The sequence below is a fragment of the Manis javanica genome, chromosome X (assembly GCF_040802235.1).
Source record: "Manis javanica isolate MJ-LG chromosome X, MJ_LKY, whole genome shotgun sequence".
In the NCBI taxonomy this organism is placed as follows: domain Eukaryota; kingdom Metazoa; phylum Chordata; class Mammalia; order Pholidota; family Manidae; genus Manis; species Manis javanica.
This window is the reverse complement of record NC_133174.1, coordinates 11,744,676-11,759,299: the sequence shown is the minus strand read 5'-3', so window position 1 is coordinate 11,759,299 and position 14,624 is coordinate 11,744,676. Positions and strand designations below refer to the sequence as shown.

General features: G+C 38.1%; 1 protein-coding gene across 2 annotated transcripts in view; it reads right to left on the bottom strand.

Moving 5' to 3' along the window:
- Positions 1-14,624, bottom strand: part of NHS (NHS actin remodeling regulator) — a 327,408-nt gene that overhangs the window by 7,931 nt on the left and 304,853 nt on the right. For both annotated transcript variants that reach the window (XM_073227362.1, XM_037020552.2), the window contains 3 exons: positions 5,804-5,866; positions 3,564-3,756; positions 804-935 (listed from right to left, as the gene is read on the bottom strand). In XM_073227362.1, coding sequence (XP_073083463.1) covers positions 804-935; positions 3,564-3,756; positions 5,804-5,866 — 388 coding nt within the window. The remainder of the gene's footprint in view (positions 1-803; positions 936-3,563; positions 3,757-5,803; positions 5,867-14,624) is intronic.

Here is a 14,624-nt window from a genome sequence, read left to right as displayed (position 1 = left end):
TCTGCCCCCTCTCCCCCCCCACCCACATACACACACACACTATATGTATGTATATGTACTAAGAGAAGATTGCTTTTAGATCTTTTGTGAATTCTCTCTCTTCACTATCAAATTACTTTGCCCTAGTAAGCAACTACTATGTTTTTTTTAACTAAAGCACATTCTATTTTCTTGGCCACTATTCATTTTTATTTTGAAATGTAAAACTAACAACATAAAAATCATAGGATTCATTATAAGAAATAAAAATCTTACTTATAAGAGATGCTACCATAATAATGTTTTAAAAAAACATAGGAAGAGATATGCTAAACACATTAAACAGAATAAACAGAAAAATGTCATGAAGGGTAACATTATCAATCTTCAATATTTCATTGAGTATGCTTGAAATGTACCTTTCTAAATAATTAATGCCATAAAATGTATTTTTTTATAGAAAAGCATGCTTTTGAAATAAAAGTATGCTTTTCTAAAACTCATTGCATCTTGTTACTGTTTATTCACAATTTTCACCTTAATAAAGCTTTTAGAGTTTACCAAAATACTATATTTCAGCCATGAAATCTGAACATATATGCCTAAATCCGTAAGGCCAAAGCTTCAGTGTCAAGAACAGAAATTTAAAAAGTAAAACTACCTGGCTTGCTGAACACAAAACAAGTATATACCATTTCAAAAACCTCTACAAGTTAACAACATTGACTATTTTTAAGGAAGCTGGTTAAAGGCCAGCTTCCATTTCATGTTCTTATAATTAGCACCTGATAGGAATGTTAACCATTAATAGTTTTATACTGCACCTATTTCCTGCTGGACTCTCCTGGGGATACCCGAGATGGTTTTCCTTCTCCTCAGTTTTCGCCTCCGCTGTAGTACGGATTGTGAATGAACAAGAGAGCAGCGTATACTAGCCTCTCTGTCAAAACCGACTCCTGCAATCCACAAATAGGTCTCATTAGCCTTTAGAAATGGCAAACAAATTTTCATTTGCTTGGAACACAGTGATATTTATTGACTGGAGGTAAAGGAAGAGGTTGGACTAAGACTGTGAACAAATATAAGGGAGCCCTTATTCAGCTCTTATTTAAATTATGCTGCAGTACATTAAGCTTTCCTTCTAAATGCAGTTCTCCTCAGCAGCCCGCACTGCCAAAAGTAACTCGCAAAGAAGGAAAATCAAAAGGAAGAGGAGAGGAAAATAACATCAAAGACTCACTCTCACATAGAAATGGCTCCTTTAGGACTTAAAACCTTTAGTCACTACTATTTACTGGTCTTCTTTGGGGCCCTCTGAAGCTGGTATCTTTGCATAGTAGATCCATAGCCAAGATTTTAACCTGAATCAGTTCAGCTAACATATCCTGACCCATTTCTTCATTAAAAAGCCATCTTTGTGAGGTTTTTTTTTTTCCCTCTACCCACTGTACCCAAACCCTACACACACACACACACACACACACACACACACACACACACACACTTGCTGTGAGGGAACAACAGCTAGAAATTTGTTTTTAAATCAACTCTGTCTGCTTTCTTCTACCGACTAAACTGGTCACCTTTTGGCTTGGCATCGGTGTCTTACCAATATCAAATAAAAGCACAAGGCAGTCCCCAGTTCTGCAGTTAAGCGGCTCTACCTTCTGTACCAACTGCAAATAAAGTTGGAATTCCCAGTCTTTACAACAGGTCTGTTTGCTTTTGTAAATACCAGAGGCAACCGTGATGCTTGTTGGTTTCTCTCTCCATAATCGCATTATTGACACACTACATGCAGTCCTAACCAAACTCGAATGCTGAGGGAGGAGGTAAGGAACTCAAACTCCTGTCTGGCGCAGGCATGCACCACGGGTTTTTCAGAGTGGGCTTTGCCTCAGAAAGCCATAATGCCAAAAGTGCTTGGGAATCTGGTTGCTTCATCATTTCTTCTGCCTGTTAAGCAGAGGGCAGGATACCATGTTAAACCTTGGTTCAGGTATATAATGAGGCAGTTTGAGTTCTGTTTAGCATCACAGTGACAACAGTTTCTCGACCTCACTTTAAAAAATCTGTATGTCATGTGATGAATAATTACAGTATTATTGGAGAATTCATACTAATGGGATTTTCCTTTCTTACTTGCAACCAAAAATTAAAATCCTCCATTTGAATCAAAATAATTATAGAACATATGGCCTACAGACACACACTGTGTTATATGGACATAATTAACAACTTTCTCATTAAAGCTCTTGAAATCAACCTATAATCTAGGCTTTAGTCTGAGAGTTCCTGAAATAAAGCATAAGGAAAGATCTTCCCATTTCCTGAACCACAAGAACCATAATCAAAGAGCTAAATTCGAAAATAGATTTTACTTACAGTGCCATGAAGAAAGCAGGTGCTGCTAACAACTGGATGTTGTCAGAACAGAAAGTTAAAGAGGATGCCAAAATGAGATATTTTGGCAGCTGATCTCCCCTAACCCATCCCATTTAGATTACAGAAATCAGATAAAGTACACATCCTTAGAAGGAGTCATCTTACCAGTTGAACAGGTCATCAAGAAAATTAACTCTCAGCTCACAACCAGCCAATCAACTAGAACTCCTTTATTTTCAGGAAGAAAATAATATCTATCCCAGATACCTGGCCATCATTTGCTCCCTCCTTTACATCAGAGAGATCTGAGTGGGGTTAATAACAGCCATGTCCAAAATGCACATGGAGTGACATGTAATCTTTAGTCACATGGTACCAAAACCAGTCTTAATATGGCCATTTTGAAATTTTCAATATACAAATAAGGTGAAATAAACTATTAGAAATGTTTAAAGGAAGCCCAATGGGCAGACCCCTTAATTTCTATCTTAGAAAGTCTATAACATTTTGCCTGCAACTAAGATTACCAGATCCAATTCTGGAATTTACAGTTGTTGCCAATAAACTTTTCAAGATAAGTCCAAACAGGCTAGCATTCAACCTAGACTAATATCCAAACTGTCAACACATAGGAGGAGGGGTGCAGAGAGTGAACAGGAGACAGGCTTGTAGAGGTTAGAGTAGAATTCAGCCTTCGTACATGAATCCTTGCATTTCTAGGTCACAAATCCCTGAAATCAGTGCAGAAGTCTAAACGACCTTTGAAATAAGCCTACCTTCACCCACAGAAGCATGCCAATAGATTTTATAGTTGGTCTACAGGATCATTACTTGCAGTTTAGAAACCTGGGGTTTGCTGTTTCTTTCTTGCAGTGCCATGCATGATTATCAGATGATTAATCACTGCTGCTTTCTCCATTATTTCAGTCAGCTATGGCCAAAGAGCTATTTGGTGACTTTTTTCAAAAGGAAACTGTCCATCATTTACATAACAAGTGGCCCAGCAGAACATATGCAAATTGATGTTCAAAACCTGACAAAGGCATACTGAACATCTTCTAGGTTGTATTCTGATGAAAAAGGTATTTCTTGTTTGCAAAGCAGTATTCTTAACTGGTATGCCCGGCAGCACAGGCTTTGAACATCTTTAACAGACAATATTCTGACCGAGTGCCCATAAGAAAAGAACAGAACGATACCAGTGACATTGATGGGAATAACACAAGAAGAAATCACTTGGGCATCTCGTTTCATCTTCTCCTCCGGGGTCGGGAGAGGTAGTGCTTTGCTCCAGTTGGTCTGCTTGTCCAGTGTTGAGGGGATATTGTGTACTGGGTTTTTTGGCCTCTGTCCTAACATGACATCTGTTTCTTCATCCTCCGGGGGATGGGACTGCAAATGAAGTACATTCAGACTCAGCCATTGTGGTTTATACATAAGCACACATATAGGACTTCCAGAGATTAGTTAAGAAAAATATGGTCAGAAATAAGCTTTTAGGTCAAAGGAAGAATTGCTAGAAATCGTTAGTAAGCACAACAAATTGAAAGCTATAATTTTAATAGTCAAGTGACACAAAAGGAAAAAAATGGGCTAAATAGACATGCTTTTCAGGTCAAATGGAATTAAGAGGAGAGACAAGGTAGCCTGAAATCCCCAAACTTCAAACTGAAGAAAAATGTGAGCCTCTAGTCCAGTGAGAAGTAGATCCACTTTCTGGATATCCATCTTGCCATCGAGTCCTACTGAAAGTCTTGAGAACTCTAGTGACTAGCATCAAAGGGAGAAGATGATTTAGGTGCCTATGGAAAGGTCTGGAAAACGTGCCAGAAAACCTGGAATCAGGAGACATTCCAGAACACATCACCTGAAGGACAAGCCAACCCAATCTGAGAGGCTGGATTAAAACACAAGGAATTAATTTTACTGCAGGACTATGGCATTTGTGAGTAACATTCTAAAAAATGCAGTTTCATCAACATTGTATGCACATGGAAAAGCAAAAGTGAACACTATCCCTCCTCCCCCCTCTACTAACTATAGAGGAAAATACAAAAGCTGCTTTTGGGGGGGGGAAGGTTCAAGTGTTTTTTTTTTTCCAAATTCAGAAGAGGGTAACAGCCTTAATTTATTTTCTTTCAGCTTTGCAGTATGAAACTTCTCTTCCAGCTGTGTAATTAGAGGCCATAACTTCTATATGACACTTGAAAATTCTCCATCAACTCTTGATAGATGTTAATATTGTCTAATTTTTATTTCAGGGTCGGGCTCCTAGCCCAGATTACTGAGAAGGCTCCATCCCATTTCTGATTTGGTATCAGGGTTGGGTATCTAAAGCAGATTATTAAAAGACCCACTTTTCACCAATGAACCTAGTTTTCCTTCTTCCCACCATTTGGAGGAAGGTGAGTGTTTGTATAAAATAAATATTTTTCCCCCTAATTCCAGTTAGTTTTTAATAATATTGCATCCCAAAATCAGGATCATTAAAAAAAAACTTCTCAACCTCACATTTGGACGTGTCGTGGCCTGTTGATTCAGCAGATTTTACATATTGTGAAATGAACTGTTCTCAAGTCCCCTTAAAGAGAAGATTCCAGAGACACTTGTTTACACTAAGCCGCAGCATTTGGTTACCTTGTCAAAGGTACCTGTAAGGCCCCCCAACACACCCAACAGGTTATGGTTCCCCCCCTTGAGAAAAATGTGTTTACCACGAACGTTTTAATAAAACATTGCGACCTTCTTTCTTCAGCTTTTGTGCAGATTCCCAGCAAAGTGAATAGCTCACATAAAGTTGGAGCACAAAAGACTTTGTTTCCTAGGTAACTTCCAAAAAGAAAAAAAGTTTGGTGCATGCAAAAGGAGAAACAGAAAGAGAGGGAGAGAGAGCAAGAGTTGGAGAGAAACCCATACCACCGAAGGCCACATTTTGTAGGCGAGTCCTTCCTTGACTAACAATGGACTGGGAAACAAAGAACGAATAGTGACCAGTCTACAGGCTCTGACCAGCAGCCAAAACCACTTTTTATTTAATGGTGACAGGGACAATTGGCTGCCAGAGAATCCTTTTATCCTGGTCTCTCTTTTGATTTGAGAAGCTGAGCCTTTACAGTTCCAATAAGTATAGGGCAAGTTGGAATTTCTTTCCTCTGAACTACAAAGTCGAGGAGTGGCATTAGGTGATGCCCAACTTGAACAAAGCCTTAATTGCAATTTAGGGGGACAAGGAAATGGGAAAAAAAAGCCAGTGGCCTGTCTAAATTATATTTTATTTAATTCAAGTCAGGAACATAGCACTCTTTAAATTGATTTAAAAGAACGCTGGTTAGTTGGTTAGAAACAACAGAGTTTGACATAAATTTAAAAGAGAGAAGAAAGTGACAGTGTCAGGAGAGAGTAGGATAGGGCTGTGAGAGAATGTTCTCAGAACCAGTACCTTTCTACTCCATGGGGCCATGTGGCAACACTCAGTGGGGGAGGGCGAACGGGTGCTGTTAAACTATGAACATGAAATGCAAAAAGAGAAAACATTAAAAACATGCACAGAACACACAGTGTACCCTGGTTATGCCAAATCTATGATACTAATGAACGAATATACAGGGATAATGCCCTTCTTTCTTCCCTCCCTTCCTGCTTTCCTTCTGAATTTGCCTTTGCTTCATGAGAGGTAGCATAAATGGTGGGTAAGAGCACAGATTCTGGAGCCACACTGTTGGTGTTCAAATCCTCTTTCTACCACTTATTTGCTGTGTTACCAGGGGCAATCACCCAACCTCTCTAAGCTCAGTTTCTTCATCTGTGAGATAGGGAAACATTACCTGGAAGGAAGTATCTACCTTCCAGGGCTATGCTGAGGACTAAATGAGTAAATACACCTAATGGAAGAAGCCTGCTGTGTAATAAGCTCTCTATGTTTGTGTCAGCTGCTGCTACTACTGTTGCTAATACTATTATCCCTCCCTTGTAGCTGTGAAATTGTCCTCACAAATTGTTAACTTTCTATCTCTTAGATCACAATCCCATTTGCTAATCTGGGAAAGACGGAATTATTGTCTTTCCTTATAGTGAGTTTATTTTTTGTGAACTACTTCATGGAAAATTTTTGTGTAATTTCCTCCTCTGGATTGCTCAAAATTTGCCTCTTGCTCATATTCACAGGCTATATTTGAAGACAAGGCCTGTATCCTGGGCACATGACCTATGTAGTCACACTGCCCCACACTCAGAAGGACACCATGCTTGGTTTAATGCTGTCGCTGTCTTGAAATCCTTTGTTTTTGAGTAAGGATTTTCATTTTGCCCTGGGCCCCACAAATTATGTAGCCTGTCCTGTTTGGAGAATAATCTGCTAGTGATAATTCCCTTTTCAAGATCTATTGAGAAGGACACTGAAACTCTTTTAAGCTCTAAACCATGTCAGCTTTGGATTCAGTTAGGCCTCTATTACAGCACTTTCCATATACCATTGCTTTAATGGAACATGAGTTATGTCTGGAAGTCTTTTTTTCAGCTGTTAGATTATGAATTCCTGGGGGTCAGAACCCATATTTAATATTCCTTTCAGTCTTCCATGATGCCAGCAAAATGCCTGCTCACTGTAAGAGCTCAACAAATTATTTCTGCACTTGAATGATACAAGCTCTGTGTGTTTTAACAGTGTTGGGAAACCCAAATCAAGTAAGGGTCACGCTCAAGATCTCAGGAAGAAGCAGACACCCCAGAATCCAAGGGTACTTACCATCTTAGTGTACATGGGGGAAAGGAAATGGGGGAAACCACACGCTACACTTGGTTGCACTGGAGGCTCAGTATTGACATACACTGGTTCTCATTATTCTTTAAACCTATGGTACACATGAGTTTGGTGGAGGAACACTCAAGATCTAATTCTAGTATGACTTCCTAAATTTTAACTGACAGGGTTGCACATTAATTTTTAAGCAAAGCAAATGCCATCTTCTTACTCCCAGTTAACTTTGATCTAGCTCTTATTTAAGACAAATGATTTTGTAGGGTCTATGGCTCCTTGACTGAAAGTGATCATTTTGACAAGATGTGGTGTATATGGCTTGACTAACCTGGCTCCCTCTTAAGAATCAGTCACAGATAGTGATGGGTAGGTCTCAAGTAACACACGGGGATGTGCAAAACAGAGAGAAAACTCATCAGAGTAGGAAAAAGAGAGCCTGAAAGCAAAGTCTACATGGAAAAGGAACCTATTTCCAAGAAGCCACAGGCTCTGGCATCTCAAGAAAGTATTTCAAAAAATTACACAGCAGGAAACTGAAGAACAGAAAACATATTAATGATATTAATATGAACATATTAATCTGGGTAGTTTGTCTTAAATCTCCTAAATCAGCTCTCCTGTTGAGTATTTTTTCCAGGAGTGAGTGATGAGTGGTTTCAATTTTTCATCTGAGAAACACCCCCATCCTGTTAAACAAGCATGAGGTAACTCCCGGAAATGACTAAGGATGGCAAGTCCAGAGCAAGAGCTCAGACCGTTCAATTTTGGTCACCATCATTAAGTCAAGGTCTCTGGGTTACACTACATAGAAGATTCCTTCTCAGCTAATCGGCCTCTTCACTATTTTGCTTGTAGCTCTAAACTCCAGCTTGTGAAGACTGAAACTTGGTGCTCTTGAGCTTGTGTGTGCAAGGGCTATGTTTTTTGGTTCCACCACCTAGACACAAGCACTCAATTCCCTCTGCCTGTTAATCTAGAGTATTCAAGTTTATAATATTCAAATGGGCTATGGTCTTATTTCTGCCACGAACTAGTAACTGCCTTAGTGCAGTGTGTTAAAGCATCCTCTGTTCTGAGTGTTTGGTCCAAGTAAAATCACTCTGATTATTTCTGATTAGATTTTTATATAGTGAACGCAATAATCAGTTCATACAACTTTTTTTCCAAATTATCTAAGAAATAAAACTGCAAGAGAACTGCTACCTCAGGGCATCTCTGCAGGGTCCAGCATGCCAATCCTTAATGGGTGCAGATGGATAAGGTTAGGAAAAGCTGCATGCCGATCAGATTTGTATGAACTAAATTATTCTTGAAAGGCTCTATTTAAATGAATACTATTGTTTATTCTGAGTAAGACTTGTAAAGGCAGGAACAATTTCTTGTTCATAATTGTATTCCTACTGCCTCAGTAATACTCAATAAATATTTGTTATATGGCTGGCACCCCCATGTGCCTGGCATAAGCGAACAAAATCATCTCTAAAGAAATAACATAAAATTATTTCCACACATAATTTTTCAGTAGAACATCTAGCACAAAGTCAAAAATAACTAGGCAAGGAGGAGACTTGACAGCAAGGAGAATCCAATACAACAGATTATAGAAGTAGACCCATAGAGATTCCTGCTTTTGGAGTATCACTCCCCGCAGAAGTAGCAGTGAACAGCCTTTGCTTCCCCAGAATAAGTGCATGGGAAGATTATTAGACCACTTATTCATTTATTCATATTTCTTTGATGAGGGTCAAAATCAGATGGAAAAAATATCTCCCCCATGGGTATATGCATGCTCCCTGTACAAATTTTTCATAATAAAATGTTAGAGAAAAATACAAAGAAAAATTTCTTGTTCCTTTTCCAGGCTTCCATTCTTGCCTTTCTATCACTGATTTTGAGAGGCCTTAGACTCCAAGTTGCACTACATTAGAATCAGCCGTCGCTGGGCATGCCCATCTTTTCCCGGACAAAACATGCTTCGTTGATGCTTTCACCCCATTTCTGTCTCTTGGCTCCATCAGTTATACCCTCAAATCCTTTGCCTAGCTTCCCATGAAACTGCTTCAACAAAAGCTAGAGTTATACTTACAACCAGTGTTCAGGACAAGAAATAACAGACATTATATTCAAAACCAGTCAAAGAAATTTCTTCGGTGAATAATGAGAGTATTTTCGAAACCCCAATCTTTCTTGTGGGGGTGTGTGTGAGAAAGTTCATTTCTTTGCTTTTGTGGTTATGAACAAGCATTTCTCCAAACATCTCAAAATTTTCCCCAACCTTTCTCTTACTGCCAAAAGAAAAAAATAACCCATCCGTATTTTACTTTCTTTTTGGTTTTATTTTGTATGCTGATGAGAGCTTATTTTGCTTCAAAACTTTCCAAAAGACATCTATTACAATGTTCCAGGTATTCCAGCAGGAAATGTTTTGAAAAATTGGCTTTGGTTAGTGATCTGATACCACATAGCATTTATTTATTTATTTATTTTGGTATCATTAATATACAATCCCATGAACAACACTGTGGTTACTAGATTCCCCCCATTATCAAGTCCCCACCACATACCCCATTACAGTCACTGTCCATCAGCCTAGTAAGATGCTATAGAATCACTACTTGTCTTCTCTGTGCTATACTGCCTTCCCCACACGCCACCCCCAACGTTATGTGTGATAATTGTAATACCCCTTATTTCCCTTCTCTCTCCCTTCCGACCCACCCTCCCCAATCCATTTCCCTTTGGTAACTGTTCATGCATTCTTCTTTCTGTGAGAATGCTGCTGTTTTATTCCTTCAGTTTTTGCTTTATTCTTATACTCCACAGATGAGTGAAATCATTTCATACTTGTCTTTCTCTGCCTGGCTTATTACACTGAGCATAATCCCCTCTAGCTCCATCCATGTTGTTGCAAATGGTAGGATTTGTTTTCTTATGGCTGAATAATATTCCATTGTGTATATGTACCACATCTTCTTTACCCATTCATCTACTGATGGACACTTAGGTTGCTCCCATTTCCTGGCTATTGTAAATAGTGCTGCGATAAACATAGGGGTGCATATGTCTTTTTCTAACTGGGCTCCTGCATTCTTAGAGTAAATTCCTAGGATTGGAATTCCTGGGTCAAATGGTGTTTCTATTTTTAGTTTTTCCAGGAACCTCCATACTGCTTTCCACAATGGCTGAACTAATTTACATTCCCAGTAGCAGTGTAGGAGGGTTCCCCTTTCTCCACATCCTCGTCAACATTTGTTGTTGTTTGTCTTTTGGATGGTGGCCATCCTAAGTGGTGTGAGGTGCTAGCTCATTGTGGTTTTAATTTGCATTTCTCTGATGATTAGCCATGTGGAGTATCTTTTCATGTGCCTGTTGGCCATCTGAGTTTCTTCTTTGGAGAAGTGTCTGTTCAGATCCTCTGCCCATTTTTTAATTGGATCATTTGCTTTTTGATTGTTGAGGTCCATGAGCTCTTTATTTATTTTGAATGTCAACCCTTTATCAGATCTGTCATTTATGAATATATTCTCCCATACTGTAGGATGCTTTTTGTTCTATTGATGGTGTTCTTTGCTGTACAGAAGCTTTTTAGTTTGACATAGTTCCACTTGTTCACTTTTGCTTTTGTTTCCCTTGCCCGGGGAGATATGTTCATGAACAAGTTGCTCATGTTTATGTCCAAGAGATTTTTGCCTATGTTTTCTTCTAAGTGTTTTATGGTTTCATGACTTACATTCAGGTCTTTGATCCATTTCGAATTTACTTTTGTGTATGGACTTAGACAGTAATCCAGTTTCATTCTCTTACATGGAGCTGTCCAGTTTTGCCAACACCAGCTGTTGAATGAGGCTGTCATTTCCCCATTGTATATCCATGGCTCCTTTATCATATATTAATTGGCCATATATGTTTGGGTTAATGTTTGGGGTCTCTATTCTGTTCCACTGGTCTGTGGCTCTGTTCTTGTGCCAATACCAAATTGTTTTGATTACTGTGGCTTTGTAGTAGAGCTTGAAGTTGGGAGGAGAGATGCCCCCCTGCTTTATTCTTCCTTCTCAGGATTGCTTTGGCTATTCCGGGTCTTTTGTGGTTCCATATGAATTTTAGAACTATTTGTCCCAGTTTGTTGAAGAATGATGTCAGTATTTTGATAGGGATTGCATTGAATCTGTAGATTGCTTCAGGCAGGATGGCCATTTTGACAATATTAATTCTTCCTACCCAAGAGCATTGGATGAATTTCCATATATTAGGGTCCTCTTTAATGTCTCTTAAGAATGTCTTGTAGTTTTCAGGGTATAGGTCTTTCACTTCGTTGGTTAGGTTTATTCCTAGGTATTTTATTCTTTTTGATGCAATTGTGAATGGAACTGTTTCCCTGATTTCTCTTTCTGCTAGTTCATCGTTAGTATATAGGAATGCAACTGATTTCTGTGCATTAATTTTGTATCCTGCAACTTTACTGAATTCAGATATTAGTTCTAGTATTTTGGGAGTGGATTCTTTAGGGTTTTTAATGTACAATATCAAAAAGTTTGACTTCTTCCTTACCAATCTAGGTGCCTTTTATTTCTTTGAGTTGTCTGATTGCCATGACTAGGACCTCCAGTACTATGTTGAATAAAAGTGGGGAGAGTGGGCATCCTTGTCTTGTTCCTGATCTTAGAGGAAAAGCTTTCAGCTTCTCATTGTTAAGTATGATGTTGGCTGTGGGTTTGTCATATATGGCCTTTATTATGTTGAGGTACTTGCCCTCTATAACCAATATGTTGAGAGTTTTTATCATGAATGGGTGTTGAATTTTGTCAAATGCTTTTTCAGCATCTATGGAGATGATCATGTGGTTTTTTTCCTTTTTACTGATACACTGGATGATGTTGATGGATTTTCGAATGTTGTACCATCCTTGTATCCCTGGGATGAATCCCACTTGATCATCAATTCCTCTTGATGTATTTTTGAATTTGGTTTGCTAATATTTTGTTGAGTATTTTTCTATCTATGTTCATCAGAGATACTGGTCTGTAGTTTTCTTTTTTTGTGGTGTTTGTGCCTGGTTTTGGTATTAGAGTGATGCTGGGTTCATAGAATGAGTTTGGAAGTATTTCCTCCTCTTCTATTTTTTGGAAAACTTTAAGGAGAATGGGTATTATGTCTTCTCTAAATGTCTGATAAAATTCAGCTGTGACTCCATATACTCCAGGGGTTTTGTTCTTGGGTAGTTTTTTGATTACTGATTCAATTTCATTGCTGGTAATTGGTGTGTTAGATTTTCTGTTTCTTCCTGGGTCAGCCTTGGAAGGTTGTATTTTTCTAGGAAGTTGTCCATTTCTTCTAGTTTATCCAGTTTGTTAGCATATAGTTTTTCATAGTATTCTCTAATAATTATTTGTATTTCTGGGGTGTACATAGTGATTTTTCCTTTCTTATTTCTGATTCTGTTTATGTGTGTAGATTCTCTTTTTTTCTTGATAAGTCTGGCTAGGGGTTTATCCATTTTGTTTATTTTCTCAGAGAACCAGCTCTTGGTTTCATTAATTTTTTTCTATTGTTTTATTCTTTTCAATTTTATTTATTTCTTCCTTTATTTATTTCTATCTTTATTATGTCCCTCCTTCAATTAGCATTGGGCCTCATTTGTTCTTCTTTTTCCAGTTTCAATAATTGTGAATTTAGACTATTCATTTGGGATTGTTCTTCCTTCTTTAAATAGCCTGGTTGGATTGCTCTATACTTTCCTCTTAAAACTGCCTTCACTGTGTCCCACAGAAATTGGGGCATTGTGTGTTGTTTTCATTTGTCTCCATATATTGCTTGATCTCTGTTTTAATTTGGTCATTGATCCATTGATTATTTAGGAGCATGTTGTTAAGCCTCCATGTGTTTGTAAGCCTTTTTGTTTTCTTTGTACAATTTATTTCTAGTTTTATACCTTTGTGGTCTGAAAAGTTGGCTGGTAGAATTTCAATCTTTTTTAATTTGCTGAGGCTCTTTTTGTGGCCTAGTATGTGGTCTATTCTGGAAAATGTTCCATGTGCACTTGAGAAGAATGTGTATCCTGCTGTTTTGGGTGGAATGTTCTATATATGTCTGTTAGGTCCATCTGTTCTAATGTGTTGTTCAATGCCTCTGTGTCATTACTTATTTTCTGTTTGGTTGATCTGTCCTTTGGAGTGAGTGGTGTGTTGAAGTCTTCTAAAATGAATGCATTGCTTTCTATTTCCTCCTTTAATTCTGTTAGTATTTGTTTCATATATGTAGGTGCTCCTGTGTTTGGTGCATCGATATTTATAATGGTTATCTCCTCTTGTTGGACTGACCCCTTTATCATTATGTAATGTCCTTCTTTGTCTCTTGTTACTTTCTTAGTTTTGAAGTCTATTTTGTCTGATACAAGTACTGCAACACCTACATTTTTCTCCCTATTGTTTGCTTGAAATATCTTTTTCCATCCCTTCACTTTTAATCTGTGTATATCTTTGGGTTTGAGGTGAGTCTCTTATAGGCAGCATATAGATGGGTGTTGCTTTTTTATCCATTCTGTACCTGTGTGTCTTTTGATTGGTGCATTCATTCCATTTACATTCAGGGTGATTTTTGAAAGATATGTACTTATTGCCATTGCAGGCTTTGATTCGTGGTTACCAAAGGTTCAAGGGCAGCTTCTTTCCTATTTAACCATCTAACTTAACTCGCTTATTATACTATTATAAACACAGTCTGATGATTCTTTATTTCTCTCCCTTCTTTTTCTTCCTCCTCCACTCTTTACATGTTAGATATGTTATTCTGTACTCTTTGTGTATCCCTTGAATGACTTTGTGGATAGCTGATTTAATTTTGCATTTAGTTAGTATTTAGTTGGTCTACTTCCTTTGTTGTGGTTTTTTCTCTGGTGACAGGTAGTTAGCCTTAGGCATACTTCCGTCTAGAGCAGTCCCTTTAAATACACTGTAGAGATAGTTTGTGGGAGGTAAATTCCCTCAGCTTTAGTTTATCTGTTCAATCCTTTCTTCAAATTTAAATGATAATCTTTCTGGATACACTATTCTTGTTTCGAGGTCCTTCTGTTTCATTGCACTGAATATATCATGCCATTCCCTTCTGGCTTATAAGGTTTCTGCTGAGAAGTCTGATGATAGCCTGATGGGTTTTCCTTTGTAGGTGATCTTTTTTCTCTCTCTGGCTGCTTTAATACTCTGTCTTTGATATTTGCCATTTTAATTATTACATGTCTTGGTGTTGTCCTCCTTGAGTCCCTTGCGTTGGGAGATCTGTGGCCTTCCATGGCCTGAGAGATTATTTCCTTCCCCAGATTCAGGAATTTTTCAGCAATTATTTCTTCAAATATACTTTCTATCTCTTTTTCTCTCTCTTCCTCTGGTACCCCTATAATGTGAGTACTGTTCCATTTGGATTGGTCACACAGTTCTCTTAATATTCTTTCATTCCTAGAGATCCTTTTTTCTCTCTGCCTCAGCTTCTCTGTATTCCTGTTCTCTGATTT